The 17,504-nt window shown below is 31.4% G+C and overlaps 2 protein-coding genes across 6 annotated transcripts in view; both read right to left on the bottom strand.

Annotated features, from left to right (window-relative positions):
* Positions 1 to 678: 678 nt before the first annotated feature.
* Positions 679 to 11,555, bottom strand: LOC105456818 (glycerol-3-phosphate dehydrogenase [NAD(+)], cytoplasmic-like). The gene is given in 9 exon segments (XM_011701134.1): positions 679 to 1,353; positions 2,370 to 2,600; positions 2,734 to 2,846; positions 3,356 to 3,497; positions 3,595 to 3,735; positions 9,480 to 9,657; positions 11,086 to 11,146; positions 11,149 to 11,227; positions 11,229 to 11,555. Coding segments are annotated over 9 exon segments (1,461 nt in total). The 5' UTR covers positions 11,541 to 11,555; the 3' UTR covers positions 679 to 1,149.
* A 769-nt stretch (positions 11,556 to 12,324) lies between these two features.
* The window catches only part of LOC105456817 (V-type proton ATPase 116 kDa subunit a), a 19,644-nt gene continuing 14,464 nt past the window's right edge, over positions 12,325 to 17,504 (bottom strand). For all 5 annotated transcript variants that reach the window (XM_011701128.1, XM_011701131.1, XM_011701130.1 and 2 more), the window contains 5 exons: positions 15,566 to 15,692; positions 15,215 to 15,391; positions 14,676 to 14,888; positions 13,200 to 14,581; positions 12,325 to 12,991 (listed from right to left, as the gene is read on the bottom strand). In XM_011701128.1, coding sequence (XP_011699430.1) covers positions 12,889 to 12,991; positions 13,200 to 14,581; positions 14,676 to 14,888; positions 15,215 to 15,391; positions 15,566 to 15,692 — 2,002 coding nt within the window. In that variant the 3' untranslated portion in view covers positions 12,325 to 12,888. The remainder of the gene's footprint in view (positions 12,992 to 13,199; positions 14,582 to 14,675; positions 14,889 to 15,214; positions 15,392 to 15,565; positions 15,693 to 17,504) is intronic.

The raw sequence follows: 17,504 nt of genomic DNA, 5'->3' as shown, positions 1-17,504 counted from the left end.
TATATATATATATATATAAACATATATATAAGTATGTCTATATATATTTTATTTTCTTTAAATTGTCTCGATTAAAAAAAGTTATTCCTAAAGCTAATCCAAATGTTTTAATAATACCTTACATGTAATTTCATTACAGGAAAATATTAAATAGGATTTCAAATTTGATCATGCATGAATAAAAGGAGATGTCTTTAAGAATCTAGGAAAACAAGGGACAAAAGAGCTAAGTTTTATTTTTTTTATCAACAAACAATTAGTTATATTTCCTTTCTCTCTCTCGGTTTACATAACGAAATTCATTCGTTGGCAACGCATACAACAATCAACGATTGGAGGATCTATAGATCTAATTTATCTACTCGGTCAAAACATTGAATAAAATCTCTGTCGATAAAATATATATGTAAAATATATATATTCACATTGTAAAATGTAACAATTTATTTGGCCATCGCGTTCAACACGATGCGGCATTTTATTGACTAAATTATTCGAGCTTCTTAAATCTATAATTTTTGAAGCTCTTTGAATCTGTGAGAAACCGATGCATAGATCGTAGAATCATAAAATCAAAATTTCAGCAATTTACATAAAGAATGGGAATTTCATTAAATTAAAATTTTAAATTATAAAATTATTGAGTCCTCAAGATTATGAAATTTAAAATTTTAATTTATAAAAATAATTTTCAATTCATAAAATTTTGTGTTTGTGTATCTAAAAATTTGGAATTCTAATTATATATAAGATAAAGAGTCCTGTGTATGTGGAATCCTCAAAATTATAGATCTATGAAATCTTGGAACCATTAAAACTTCGAGCAATGTAAAATTTTGTAATCAGAATACAATCAAACTTGATCCAAGATTAGCACGGTCTTCGTATCGCATTGTCGAGTCTCTATTAATTTATCTTATCAGTGAGTTTTAAAGAACTTAAAATGATACTGTTTGGAATCGCAGAGAAAGAGTTAGATAATTAAAAATAATTTATGCTCTTGAAGTTTTTGATTCGTTGGAGACTTCATCAATCGAAATCAAATTAATTAAATTCTCTGATAAAGGATCCATAGATCTGGGCGGGATAATTATCCCTATTTTTACGTTAGTGAACCAACTTTAAAATGCTATGATAACAATTATGAGCTTACATGTGTTCTGGATGGCTGCGTATGCAGTCGACTAAATCCGTTGGTTTTAGCTCACCAACGCAAATCCGGTGAATTGCCGTGAACAATGGGAACCTATTTTCCATGTTCTTTAATTTCAACATATAATTGACTTCTTCGGCGGTAAATGGGCCCTGCAATTTCTGTCCATTCAACATCTCTTTCTCCAGTGTTTCGATCGACTGCAAATCACATTTATCGTGTTATTATAAACATAATTATATAACAACATTATTATACAACAACGTAATTGTATAACCACAAAATTATATGGGATGTTTCCGAGTTAAATGGCCAAACTTGAAATATGAATATAGAACCTGAAAATAAAAAAAGTTCCTCTGGAACGCTCACAAACATTTCGTTCAAGAAATATTGACTTAAGTTACAGAACTGTAAGAATGAATAATATTAAAGTAATCTAAGTTTATTATTTTATCAATAATCAAGATGTAATTATTAAATGTCTCCAGCTCGAAATGTTACAAAGAATGGCTTATTCGGCAATCTTCTGTTCGGAAATCGCGTGGCATATTCACAGCAAACATCGTCAGCATTTCCGTCATAAAACTCAAATAAATCATATTACATCAGCACATACACTAATAGAATATGCATGAAATATGATTATATTAGTTCATGATTATACTAGCTTATATTATTTCATTCCACTAAAGCATTCAATTCATGATTAAACTAGCATACACTAGTTCTACAAAAGCATTCAATTATTAAAAAAATTAATAGTATTTGATACAAATAGGAGGAGCTTATTTACAGCAAACGAAAGAAAAGTCTATAAATCACCTTCGATCTTCAAAAGAAAAACAAGAAATACTTCAACAATAATTCATTCCTATAATTCTATAACACGTAAATGTCAAATCTTTTAAACGAAGCGTTTACGAATATACTGACTTTCTAGAGGAAAATTTGTTGTTTTGAAGTCCTAAATTCATATTTCAAATTTGACCATTTAATCCGGGAACATCCTGTATAACAACATTTAATTTATAATAGTTATAGATATAAACACGTTATGCTAAATATTTAAGTGTTCATATCTATATCTTTAAAAAAATATTGTATTTTAAAAACTTCTCTAATGAATGCTAAAAATTCTTTAATAATCTAAAAATTAGCCAAAATGCAAAATTGATCAAGAAGAGCTATGTTCGGTTGGACCTATATTACTGACCTTGCCAGTTTTCACGAAAGCCTCTGAGACCTTTCTATTACGTCCACCATAGCACGTTGTGATTAAATCAGCCACTCCACAACTCTCGAAAAAGGTCGCCAATTTTCCGCCTGGGAAAAACACGTCGACAAACTTGATCATCTCCTTGAGACCCAGCCTGATTACTGCAGCCTTCGTATTATCACCCAGACCCAGCCCGTCGACAAAACCAGCTCCACAGGCAACTATATTCTATAAAAACATTAACATGAACATATTGTGAGATTTATCGAAATCTTAATTAAAATCGAAAAAGAATGAAATATCTTAAAATTTAGTTCAATATGAATAAAATTGCTAGAATCTCAGAAGAAGCCATTATCACCTTCAATGCACCGCAACATTCCACAGAATCCACGTCTTCGACAACTACCACTCTGAAATACGACGTCTGGATCAGATTCCGAAGTATCGGCGCCATCACTTTGTCCTTGCAGCCTGCAAATTCCAATCCAAATTGCAGAGCTTATTTTATTAGTAAACTGCTACGTATTTAAGAAACAGGTATTACGCGATTTATATAAAGCTTTTTATAGCTTTATAACGTGGTTTATAATTTCCACTTTCTGGAGATATCGATTTAAGATCATATGCTAAATGAATTCCCTTTAATTGAGAATTGTATTAAATTTCGCATTCAAATGCTATGAATCATTAATGAGGCGCGAAGTAGAATAAAATCGATACAAGAATCGGACCGATAAAATAGAGGATAGCCAGGATCAACGAAATGTTTTTTGTAATTACGTCATTTGTTACATAATCCATTTTTGTAAGAAAAAACTGTACTATCGCAACATGCATGTTTCTTAACGCTACAAAAGCAACATTATCTAACGTAATATCTTTCGAGATATTGTTCGTTTAAATTATCGTGATTATATGTATATATAAACTGATATATCTGAAATAGTTAAATATAAGATCGGAATTTTAATCGCCCTCACCGATGGTGGTCTCGCAAAACATTTCATCGGCAACTTCGGAAGCCAAGTTAGCACCCATCAGTACCGAGATTGGGATTTGCAATTGTCTCGAAATAATGTGAGATATAAGTTCGATGCCACCACCTTCCTTCTTGTCGAAGCCCTGCAAATATTTCGAATGTGTACAATTGTAGACTAACAGATAAAGAAATTACACGCGATATTCTCAAAACTTTATACACGAAAGACACAAGATGTACCTTGATCAATGATAGACCGACAGCGGTGGGTTTGATTTTTCCCTGCAGGGTGCTGCATATCCTTTGGATGAACTGATGCGGGACCACAAATATAAGAATGTCCGCGTCTTTCGCAGCTTCGACCACGTCTGGGATCGCAATCTAGAACGAATATAACGTTTAAGTGATTAAATCTTACTGCAAGAACAAAAATAAAAATAAGTAAAACCGAATTTAAAGAATCGTTTTGAGTAAGATATCTTTCGTAAAATCCGCTCCAGTGTTCTAGAACTTCACTGAGAATATAAAAAAACAGTTAATTTTTTAAAAAATGTAGAGAAACATAACCAAATTCCTAAAAGAGTTATTGACTATTGAATATCTCTAGAAAGAACAAAAAAGATAGATCAATAAAATTATATCAATAAGGTAATAATTTGGTAATAATTTGGTAATCATTTTTCTGTGGTGAAATATAAAATATCTCGTAAAATGTTAATTTTTCGATAATTTTACCTTAATATGCAGAATTATCAGAAAAGTCATATGTTAGAAAAATCATAATAATTTTTTATTAAAAATATAAGAGATAACCTTTAAATCTCCGAAACGCCTTCACCCAAAGAAAAAAGATTATTAACATATTATAAGTATATGGCTCCTTGATACCGTACAACTTCAGTAATTAAAATATTTTTATATCTCTAAAAATAGCTCTAAAAATTATATCTCTAAAAATATAGTGATATTCCAGATAGATAAAGTTATACCTGTATACATAAAATGCATTAAAAATACATACATTATATACCTAATATACATACATTTACACATATCATACATATACACATACATGTATATATTTTTTTCTAAAATTTCAGTACGTATATACATATGGATTTAGACGTTTAGAAGAATATAAAAAAGTGCAACACAGTGGTTAAAGATTGAGAAGACAGAATCAGAAAACTATACCTATGCTGAGATAATATATACGATATAAGAGAATGTCGCAATGCATCGGCGGCGAGATATTCTCAATATTATCGATTTGTCTTTGATGATTAAAATATAAATTACATATGGAAAATAATGTCCTTGAATACTTCTCTGCCATTTAATTGATACAATATAAAAAAAATGCAAAGAAAAATATTATACAATAATATCATACAATAAACATCATATTCATACCCATTCATTTCGCTCGCATCTTCTTATACTTTTAAAAAGTAAAATTTTTAAGTTTCAAATTCTTGAAGTGATTTTAGAATAAATTCAATGGAATAAATTCGAGAATTGTGACATTTGTAGCCTTTGAGTAATTAACGAAAATAATCTATTAGAAGAAAAATAGATTATCTATAGAATAGATAATATAAATAAATAATCTAAATAAATAGATAATATAAATCGATAATCTGTAAAAGAAAAAGAATAATAATTATCATATTTCTCATGTGAACGGCAAAAATGCCTAATATTAAAAATGAAGCAGATGTTAAACAATTCTGGTAAACGTAGAAGAGTACTTTACATCTGCAATTTCACAAAATAAAATAGCTTTTGAATGTCCACTAAAAACTACTGAATATGCAATGATTATACTTGATGAAAGAATCTTGGAGGCGAATTTTATATCTTTAAATGTTGGACGTTTTAAGCCTTTATATCATAAAAGTGACAAAAACTTTATGTTCTTAAGACTTTAGATGTACATATCTTAAGTTTTCAGATCTTTGTTCTGCAATTCTCAACTTCAGAATGTTATTTTTCTTTTGCTTTTGAACTTCGGACTTATGGGTCTCGCCCTCGGGTTCCTTAGAAGTATAAGACGTGAAAGTTAATGACGTATAGTTGCAATGACAAACCGGTTTAAAGAAGCAGATTATCTTTGTAGCCTGTTTTCGCTAATTATATATCCAAAGAATTTTAAAAGAAAATTATATTGATAATATAATCAAGTGTATTACAACTAAAGTAAAAAGTGATATAATGATATAAATGATGTGCGATATTGTTTCGAGATAAAAAAGATCATTGATGTAACTTTGTTTTGATCAAGTGAAGTCATCAGCCATTTATTCTTAGCCCATTATCGTCATTTTTTTGTTCAAAATATTTTTTCTTCAAGCGAAGACAGAAGATATGATCAAATTGAAGACGATCAGTGTATAGAAAACATTTTATAATTGTGTTAATCCTCCGTCAACAATGTGAAACTTCCAATCTAGGTTTCCAAAAAGGATCTTTGAAGCATAGCAGATTTTTTATTATTCCACACTATATAAAAATTTGAAATAATTCATGAATACTTGTGAAACTTTTAACAAGTTTTTATCATAATATAGAAAGTTTTTTTAGGGCGGGACACCAAGATCTCGTCACCTATTCATTCTTTCAAAATTCAAAAAATCGACTGTTCCTTAAAAGACCTACATTGGCGAAGAATTAATGGGCCACTCAAATTTTTATTAAATTTTTACACACCCGAGTGTTAATTTAACATAACGTGATTATATATTATATAAATATTTTGTGATGAATTGTATTTAACATTCCTTATTGTTGAAATTACACAAATTATGAACAAATAAATAACGTAAAAATAATATAGTTCTAACCGTAAATTGAAGATAAATAAATAAAAAATGAATGTAGGTATTAATTTTACTGAAAAAATATGTTTTCACTATTTATGTCAATGTTATATTTTCTGTGTTAATTTTTACATAACGTTTGTGTTACTTTCTAAACCAGGATTGAATAGTGCCCAGTTAAAAAGTTACATAATTTTAAAATCCTTTAAATTATTTAAATAATTTTAACTTAATTTAGTTATATTTTATTGGTAACTATTAACTTTTAATTTAACTTTTTAAGTTACATTTTTAATACTTCCATATAAACTCATAAAAAAATACATATCTGCGTCGGTGTCTTCAAACTCGAATTTGAGAACGCACATCAAGGCAAGTTATTAATATAATAAATATCTGCGGAAAGGAATCGCGTTTGCGAATTATATGCAGATCTTCTATGCACTGAATCGTGTTAGAAGAAGTCCATCAAAATCGGACTTCTTTCCGCGGAAATCCGATGGAAATAAATATACATATAACAAATATATCTACACTTTATTTAGAAACCCTGAAATTATGAAATGAAAAATATTTAACTTTTAACTTTTCAATTACTTTTTTTATTAACTTAATTCTTTTTTAATTCAATTAATTTTATTATAAATTAACTTGTATTTTAAGTTAAATTTTCAAGGCTGTTAACTTTAACTTAGTTAAAAAAATTAATTTATTCAACCCTGTTTCTAACACATTCATCTTATATTAAATATTAAATTAATACAAAAATTTAGGTGGGCCGTTTGGGACATATAAAATGCATTAAATTGAACACAAATTTTCCAACTGTGTATATTTGAGAAATGTAGAAATTAATTTGTAATATAAATCTTATTAAAAAAGTAAGACTTCTGCTATTGTGAAGATATAGGCTTGAAAACTTCGAATATCCCGAGATATAAGTATGCTATTTTTCTGATCTAATTTTCTTCAGGGTACTTTGCTCTACAAAAGAAAACTTAAACCATTAGAAAAAAAATTATTACACAGTGATAACAACGTAAACGTAAAACTCTGATTTTAGCATAAAAATTGACGTCATTTATTTTGTTACTATTTTTGAAATAGCATTTTTCTAATGTTTATTTAAATTCAATCTAGAACAAAATAGCCTTTAAGCCTAATAAAATTAAATAAAAATTAAATGTAATAATATCAAATTGAATAAAATAAAATCATTTATTTTGTTGTTGTTCAAAATTCTTAGATATATTTCCAAATTTAAATCAATTTCAGCAGAATTCAGCAGAATTCAGCAGCTCCAAATTAATCAAAATAATGTATGAATCGAAAAGGTTAGCGGAATACCTTTTACATGTTCTTCAGTCAAACAGAAATTCAAATTATCATCCCCTCATCGCAGGGTTCTCGTTTAATCGAACACGGCTATAAGAGTTTTCAGAGGATGAATGTTTCATGAAGATATGTTATTCTTAGCCGGATTTAACATGTGTAGCGATTCTTATGAGGAGGGGGAGCGAAAGATATTCTCATGAGAAATAGCCAAGGACAGCTGCATAAAATCACATTATAATTTAATAATCCTAAATACTTCTATGAAAAGATACTATAAAAGTAATGATTTCAAAAGAGGACAATGACAAGTGACAAAGTAAAAATTAAAACATTAATTAATTTAAATATTAAAAAAGCAAAGTACAAAATGTATTCTTGATGAAACGACAGAAAGGAGATGTAAATTCACGATTGACAACGAAAAATGCGATACAGAGACGTGCAATAAATCGATATGGCTACCTTGATTGCGGTCAGAGTACGGCGATTAAAGTTCAGGAGTAGCGAACGCAACGTACATCTGTCGGTGTAGTGTGATAACGATTACCGAACTTTGACCGGCTTATCTGTTTCTTTTCTCATACATACATTAGAAATCTAAGATGAAAAGATGAGACATTCTCGAAAAACTTCAAGAATTACCATGACTTTAAACTTAGAATTTCTATACAACAGAATAATCCTTCTTTAAAAAATATTCTTTAAATTTAAAAAAAACAGTGAAATCTAGAATTCTGAAAATCTTGAGAGAAAATCGAGGTACTGAAGTAATTCAACGTCTTGAAGACGCACAGTTTAAGAAATATGTACAGTTAAAGGAATACGAGAGTAAGAACATTACAGAAGAAAAAACTTAGGAGAGGGAGAGAGTTAAATAGATAGTACTTAAATAACAATTAATAATAATAATACTTAAATAATAATTACAAACCTGTCGAAAAGAGATTTTGCCAAGTATCTACTACAAATTTTGTCAACAATGCCAGCGGAAATATAACAAAATCTGTTAATGGAATACGATGATAAATTGCAAAAACCGTGTAGAATCTGCTATTTCGTAACTGCTGTTTAAACTATAGGTATACATTCCACTTAAATTACGGAATGACGGATTCTGTTTAGTTTCTACTGTCAGATTATATTGGATATTCTGCTCGAATTTGCCAACAACCGTGAGTATATATATGTATATATTGCTCACATTTTGCTTATTAATTATTACTTCATTTATCATACGACTAATTTTTGTAACGTGTTGGTTGATAAATATAAAAAAAATTCTAGAGATCCCTCTCCCATGGTCTAGCAGTAAAAAACTGATCGCAAGATAAATAAAATATATATATATAATAAAATAATTTAAAAATGTGAAAAATAAAAAAATAATAAAATATAAGATTTAGAGTCATGAAAGCATTACCCTAGTCGATGCAATGATACCTGGTGCTATCAACATTTGTTTAAAAAAATTGTAAAAAAATTAATGTACTAATAAAAAATTTTAAATAACATATATTATAAACACAAATAGCTAAGTAACGATGTAAAGTAAAGTGTGCATATTCACAATGCATACACGTGAGATTTATTCATATTACAATATTTTATCATTGTATGCTTATGAGCCTTAACACAATGACTGACTTCAAGAAAATTAACATTAATCTCACTTATTGCATAATGCTACGTATTTTTATTATATGTATAAAAATAAAATTAGTAATTTTGTTATTTACAATAGTTCATAATTAATCGCAAACGAATCTTTAGACTCTAGAAATAAAATAGTTGTTGTTACTATAAAGTTACTATAAAGATAAGGAGCATAAAATATTGTCATGAAATTCTAACTCAGTCATTCTGCTAAGGTCCTACAATAGTGAAAATTTTCACTGTAGCACACACGATGAAACATACAAAATGCAACGAGCAGGCAACGTGTTAACTGTCTGTCTAAAAGCGTCGTCTTACCACATTCTCGGGGATCTTATGTCCCGGAAGATATTTGACGTTCTCATGAGTCTGATTAATAATCTCCGTCAGCTTCTTACCGTCGATAATCTCTTCGTAAACGTACATGGTGACACGGTCGGCGAAGCTGTTCTGTTTTTTCGCATTCACGCCGACTATCTTGGCGATTGCTGAGCCCCTGCGAATTCATAATTGCGATTATTAGTATCATAATCAAATAGTTATACGCGAGAAGAGCGAAATCAATGCTCTTTGCATCTCAATCGCATTTTGATTTGTAGACTTGTATAAGTACTCTCTATTTTATTCAATTAATATTAGAACCAACAATATCTATTATTTAAATATCTCACATAACACGTAATATTACGTAAATATTATAGTAATATTGCAATATATTCAAAATGTTACAGTAAAATATTAGAAATATATATCACTATCAATCAATACAGAAATATCATTGATATATTACACGTTGATAAATAACATTGAAATATTACAATAATATTGTTGCAATATATTGTTGTAATAACATCCTAAGCAGGTAAATAACGTTAAATGACGTTTTAATGATGTCTGATTGACATTAGAAACTTCATTAAAATATCAATAAAATTATGTGTATACCTATTATAACATTCAGTGTTCATCACAAAGCATCAGTTAAATTGCTAAATATTATATAATATTATAATAATTTGAATTATGATTTATCATAATTACTGTGATTTGTTTTTGTGGACATTTTAATATATTACTATGACATCTCTGTAATGTTTCAGCCATATTTTCATTATAATATATTGCAATGGAAAAATAATATTGTTATAATATTACGTGCTATATGGAATATAGTATAAATTAATATGTATATATATGTAATATTTAAATATATTACATATTTTGTTTAGTATCATATATAATATATTTTAATAATACAATAATAATATTTAAATTATATATTATATAATAGTATATTCAAATAGTAATAATATATATGAATAATAATACAAGTGTAGTTAAATAAATAAATATACACTTGAAAAACAGGAATAAAGAACGAAAGTAAATTGATTAATTAGTAACGGAAATGGCGGAAAATGATTATAGTAACGGAAAAGGCACTATTATAAATTTGAGTAATTTTTATACAAAATTACAAAACAGTTATTTTGCTCTTAAATAATGCTAATGTTAATTTTTCCAACGTTACGTTTCGCTTTTTTCTGATATATTACCATAATTTTAATTAATTTCCATGCAGACTACTCGTGCGAGCGAGAAACGACTCCCTCAATGAATAACGATGGCTTTCCCGCTCGGCACATAATTGACGATTGGAATGGACATTAATTATGCGGCGCACAATTAACGCGATTTCCGTTTGTACACGAGACATTCTTCTCGTCAGCTTGAAGACATCTCGGCGCGACACGGGCGGCGTGATCGGCGATCGGAGCACGCGCGTGAGTAAACAAGTCTGCATGTGTGCGAAGGGCACGTGCGAATCGATCACCGCGCTCGTCTACGTTCGCCTCGACGTGACGGCTGGAGCGCTCAGCTGAACGTCACCAATTCCCGTCAGTTCTACCACCTTCCTACTCACCAGTTACCGGAGCCAATAATGCACACAGATGCCATGGTACTTTTTTTAAGATTATGCTGAACGTGGATGAAAAAACAAGATGAAGACTGATCGTAGAGACGTAAGAACCACTTTGTCCGCACGCTGATGAGCGACTGGTCACTGGAGCCAGTGGAGCCACAACTGCCGCGATTGGAGTTAGTGTGGAGTGGCCGTCGGAGTCCGAAGACGGCGAGGGGGGACTGGCCGAGACCGAGCGACGCGTGCGTCATGCTACACGCGCATCGAAGTCCGGGTTGATAACAACGTATCATCGGGCCGGAAGGCAAAACCGCGAGGAGAATCCGAGCTTCCTTTAAGGAAAAGGCAAATTGTAGTAATAATTTGAAACCCGAATCGTTTTGAATGATAAGATTGAGATCAATACAAGTTTTGTTACAATTTGGTATTATAAAAACAGAATTAATTATTACCATAACTCGAATATTATAAAAATTGAAAGAACTTCCGTTCTTCTTTTATCAGCATTTATTTTATTATATAGTTTTGTTAAATTTTGAAATAAAAATTCAATAAGGTAAAAATTTATAATTTATATTATATTTACAAATTTATAATTTATTTGATACTCATATTTATGATACTTATAATTTATAAAATAATATATAATTATAAAATTTGAATTATAAATTTTTACTAAAAAATCATACATTTTTAATTAATCAAAATTTTGTTTTAATATGCTAAAATAACAATTATTTTTTAATTAGTTGCTGTATTTTTGCACGAAAAATTTTAGAAATTCCTTTGTAATTTTTAATAAATCTTCAAACAATAGACTTTTCCCAAACATTCACATAAAATTTAATTATCACATTTGTTTCTTGATAGTCATAATTTAGTTTCAAGATATTTTACACATTAATTTTGCTTTGTTTTCCATTTTCTTAAAAATCTTGCCGAAACAATAACTTTTCATGAACGTTTAAAATAAATTTAATTCGTCTGTTTAGTATCTTTAGTCATAATTTAGTTGTAATGATGATTTTAGTTTTAACTTAATGCAGTTGATACTACGGCATTAGATAAACCAAACAATCGGATTTCGCGCTAGAAGAAACATGAAGGTGAAAGATTGGAAATCTTATATTGAAGTATTTCGGATCTTATGAAATTGATCTCAATGAGTTGTATACAAGTTATCTTGTCGAGTATACTTATGTAAAAACATAGTGCAATCAACGAGTTTTCATTAAACACTTTTCAATATGCCACAATTTTTTTTATTACGTACAGATACATGGAATAACATCAATTGGTCGCCGACACGACATACATTTGTTTTCAGATCTACAGACTCTACAGTGTGCATGGAGAATTCTGCACTGCTCGCATAAAGGTTCTTAACATTGCAAAAGACTTCTAGTATTATACGTTCACGAACAAGAAAGGTATAAGTCGATATTTCATTTAGAGAGAAAGGGTTTTAGATCTTAAATTCGATTGTAATCTAATCGATCAGGGAAAAAATTCAATAATATCACGAAAATATTTTGTCATGACCTTGTGTGCGTTACGAATCTTGTGGTTTGATCAAAGTTCTGTTTACAGTTAAAAGACGACACAAGATAAGGAGGAAATAATTTCCATACTTTTGATCGATTATTATAATCGATACTCTACATACATATTTTTATTAAAGGTCACCTCGCTCATTAACTATTCATGACTTGTTCAAATGAGCAGCTATTGAATTCATGACGCCCTCGCCGCTCGTACTAATAATAATCAAGGGCAGTTATTAATTATCGACGATCAATTATTTTAATCCTCGGTAGTGGCCTGTGCAGCGTCGAGGATGATCTCGAAGGAGAATGGCTGGAAACTGTAGCCCAAACCGGAATAGAATTTGCTCTGAAATTCCACCCTGGAACACAAAAAGTAAGAATTAAAAATAATATAGATTTTTAGCACTGAACATTACCAATATGAAGTTTAGGGCAATAGTACAAAATAGTATAAATGTATCACTTCTTAAAATTATAAATAAGATAAATCATTTAATATATCCACATAACAGTACATAAGATGAAGAAAGAAAAAATATGAAAGCTCTCTCACAATTAGAATCTTACCAATGTAAACGAAGCGTATGCAAAAACGCCGAAAGACCCTCCATAAGTACGAGGATGCCTACGGTGAGCACTGCCCAAAAAGCGAAGACGGCGTAGAGGACGATACCACCATCCCAACCCTCCCTCGCCAAACCGTTTCTCATCACCATTGTCCACAGTACCTCGGACAACTGGGCGTGGGCCAAAGACAAGGCCCAGAGACGCAAGTAGGACGCGGTATGCGACACGCTGCCAAGAACATACTCGATAGTATGAATACCCTGATGGATAAACACCTCCGTCATGTCTTCTTCCTCCTCCTTGTGACCACCGCCACTCTGAGTAACACCTCCGCTCTGCTGGAGAGCCCCCATGCTGGCCTCTACATCACCGTTCTCAGCACCATGATTGTTGAGCTGGTAGTGCTGCTTTCTACGGTTGCGCATCATCAAGATCGGCTTAGCCAGCAGCATCCATGGTACGCAGAGCAGAGCCACGACCACCAGAAACTTTTGCAAGCCGCTCTGACCACCATACATATAGGGATCGCAAGTGCCGACTTGGGCGGCAGGCTTGAAAAGGACCATGTTGATGAAAGTAATGAGAACCGAGGGCGCGCAGCCAGGGCCATCGATCACATCGTTTTTCGGGCCATATTTGATCCATTTAACAAACATGAGGATCACCATGTAGAAAAAGAGCGCAAAGAGGAAGATTATCTGCGGCACGAACTCGCAAGTAATGTTAATGCGCTTCTTAAAGTACATGTGATTCCACAATCCTACCACCACGCCGAATAACATGTGCAGCACGCCGAAGATGATGGAGATCTTCATTTTGTACGAGTTTTGGAAGATAATCTTATTATCTGCCAGCTGCCACACCGGGTCCATACCGAACGGATATGGATAATCGACGTAATCCGTTGAATTGGGATTCAATTGTAGCTCTCTGTTGTGCCGGATTGTGCTACGATTGTAGTTTATCACCCAGTTGGAGCCGAAGATGTTGAGCGACTTGGAGAATATGTCATTATAAATTAGACCGGTATACATGGAGAACATGCCCATGAGAAAGATGATATAACGGCCACCGAAGAAAATATTCCAGATTTCGTTGTCACTCTTTTTAGCCGCCAATGGCTTCTCTTTCAGAACCATCCAACCACCGAACAGGAACATAATGAGACCGTGGCCAGTGTCACCGAACATTATCGCGAATAGAAACGGGAATGTAATGATGGTGTACGGCGCGGGATTCATCTCGCGGTAAGATGCGACCCCGTAAGCGTCGATCAACACCTGGAATCCTTTCGTAAACTTGTTCGTTCGATTGTATGTTGGCGGATCCTCAAACGTCTCCATGCGGTTCAGAATGGGAGGAACGGAACTTCCGCTGCGTTCCTAGAGATGGTAAAAAGAATAATCAATTTTTCATTTTGCGATACAAGGATAATTGAAATAGTGAAAAGGAGTATTATGAGATAGTGTTCATTACCGTTCCGCGTCTTAATGCCAGTTGGATAGTCTCAATGTCTAGGACAGGCACCCAGCATTCGGCAATCAGACATTTTTGAGTGACATCTAAATTGAAAAGATTTAGAGTGTGATAGATCGCTTTGATCTTGCGGACCTTGATGAACCAGTTCTTGATGTTCTTTGCAGCAGCCACAAGAACTCGATGACGATGATCCTGCGTCTGCCCTAAGACCTGGAAACCAAGAACGCATCAATGTTTATTGAACAAACTTTTAATCAAACTTAAAAGAAACTTTTTTTAGTGTGAATACTATTTAATAATACAAATAATAGAATTGATATACTGGTGACATATAAAAGAGATGAGATCCGATTCAGTGATCCTGAATTCGACCCAAATTCTCACGTATGCTTCGGTTCCAAAAATTTGACTATCAAGAAAACAGATTTGAAAGTAAAGGAGTATGAGGTAAATAAACCAATTTTAGGAATAATATATGTTTGATTCATTAAAAAATTAATTAATTAAGCTGACATAAGAAAATATAATATCCTCACAGTATTCAAATCCTCGATACGAGTCATAACGCCCATAGCCATTTCCCTGCGATCAGCTGGCGCTTCCGGACAGGGATACAAGGTCGCCCTGAAACCCTCACAGATCTTCTTCACGCGAGTCTTTAGCTGATCACCTTGGAAGAAAATAATGAAGACCGACTTGTACACCTGGTCCCCCTAAATCCATCATTTCCGAATTAGTACTGAACTATTTGATTAAAACATAAAAACATTGAAATGGATCATTTTATCTTTCTATTAATAATTATTAATGTAATCCATAATTCGTAAGATCCATCTGGACACAATCTCATCTTTAAATTCTTTGATTAAGAGTGAAACGATACTCACCGTTGAGGGATCTTCTAATGGAGTCTCAATTTCCGCCTGGCGTAGAAAGACGTTTCCACGGCACGCACGCCACAGCATGCGCTCGAACGCGGGGATGCGTTCCCTCAGGATGACTCCCGCGACGAAGCTGCTCGTACGACGAAAACAAAATTGTCATATTAATAAGCGGGTACAACAGATCGGGTATTTAAAGTGTCTATCGACAGGTATGTGCACAACGCAAAAAACTGCATAAATATCGCTACGATCACGATTTACGAGGGTGTAATTGTTTCTTGCGATGGTGGAAAACGAAGCGTCGTGATGATGATTGTTAACGAAGGCGGCATAGCGAAGCCTTCAATCTGTATCGGTCAAAGACTTGCGGATTTTCCGATGGAATTGTTAGCCAATTTGGGAAATGATGATTTCTGTAGCCATGGTCCTTCTCTCTCTTTTTCTCTTTTTTTTTCTTTCTACGTACCTCAGAGCACTTTTGTCAACTATCCTAGAGATCCTTGACTCTTTAAACGACAAACTCCATCAAACAGCATACAGTGTGTCACAGGAACAAATCGGGTATATGCTCATACACCGGATCATAATAATGCCAAATGCCATGGGGATTTGCTTGTCAATATATTTTTATCAGGTTGTTGCACATGGGAAGAGGTAAAAAATTCTTTAAGCGCTCCTTTTTTATTTTCATAATAAATAGAGACAAATAAAAATACTCTACTTTAATACTTTTTAAAAGTATTAAAATATAAAAGTATTATTATGCTAAATATTGTAAAAATAAAAAAATACATATATCCTACATACATACATATATATATGCACAAGATACACGTAAGTCATTTAATATGCCATTTAAAAATAATTTAAAAAATATACATGAAACAAAAAATTTTTCAAATAAAAGTTGTATGAAAAGAGAAAACAATAATTTCTTTCCAAAAAATTATACAATTTGTACACAATCATATATCTTAATAATATACAATTACATATCTTTTTTGAAATGAAAATATATATTTTTTTATTAATTGACTCTTTTTTCTTTATACTAATTGATAACAATAATCTATATAATAATACTAATTGATAACATCTCTTTATTCTGTGCATAAAAGTATTAAGATACAGCTATCAAAACATTAATAGTTCACGAGACATTTTATATTTTATATTTTTATGTCAAAACATGCCATAATAAAGTATAAAATATCTCGTAAATTATTATTTTTGGCAACTCTATATTCATTTTTTCGATGCATATTCTTGCAATTATTTTTAAACGACATATTAAATTACTCACTCTGTATACATATTACATATATAAATTTTCCAACAGTTCCTTCAAATCGAGGAAAAATAAAGATTTATATATAATTTAAAGATTTATATAATTAAAGATTTATATATATACAACGACCTAATAAATCTGTTATTATATGTACAGGTGAAATTTGTGCCCTTATATTCTTTTAATACTGTTCAATACATTTTTTTTAATCTTAGGATCTACATATATGTCCTTGAAGGTTCGAATACTGGGATCCTTTAATTTTTTTGTTACAATTAACCATTTTTCATATAATATTGGATATAATATCGAATCGTGAGTCACGATGTTTAAGGTATGATATAAATGCGAATAAATTTTAAAAAATCCAATGTTCCAATTTTCATGAATCTCAAACCTCTAAGGATCCAAAATATACTGCTCAAAAAAATTATGGCATAGAAAAATTTTGAGCAAAAATTGGTCAACTTTGGTTAACGGTAACTCCGCGAAAAATTATCGTAAAATGATGAACTTTTTTTCAAATGAAAGCTTCTAAACTCTACTTTAAGAAACTGTGAGTCGATTTTAAATTTAATGCACCCCTGTTGCTGTAAACTCTTAAATCTGAGAGCATGTTTGCCACACTGAAAATAGATCGGAAGAGCACAC

The sequence above is a fragment of the Wasmannia auropunctata genome, unplaced genomic scaffold, assembly GCF_000956235.1.
Source record: "Wasmannia auropunctata unplaced genomic scaffold, wasmannia.A_1.0 LD335539.1, whole genome shotgun sequence".
NCBI lineage: Eukaryota > Metazoa > Arthropoda > Insecta > Hymenoptera > Formicidae > Wasmannia > Wasmannia auropunctata.
The sequence above is the reverse complement of the archived record's forward strand: the minus strand, read 5'-3'. Positions and strand labels throughout refer to the sequence as shown.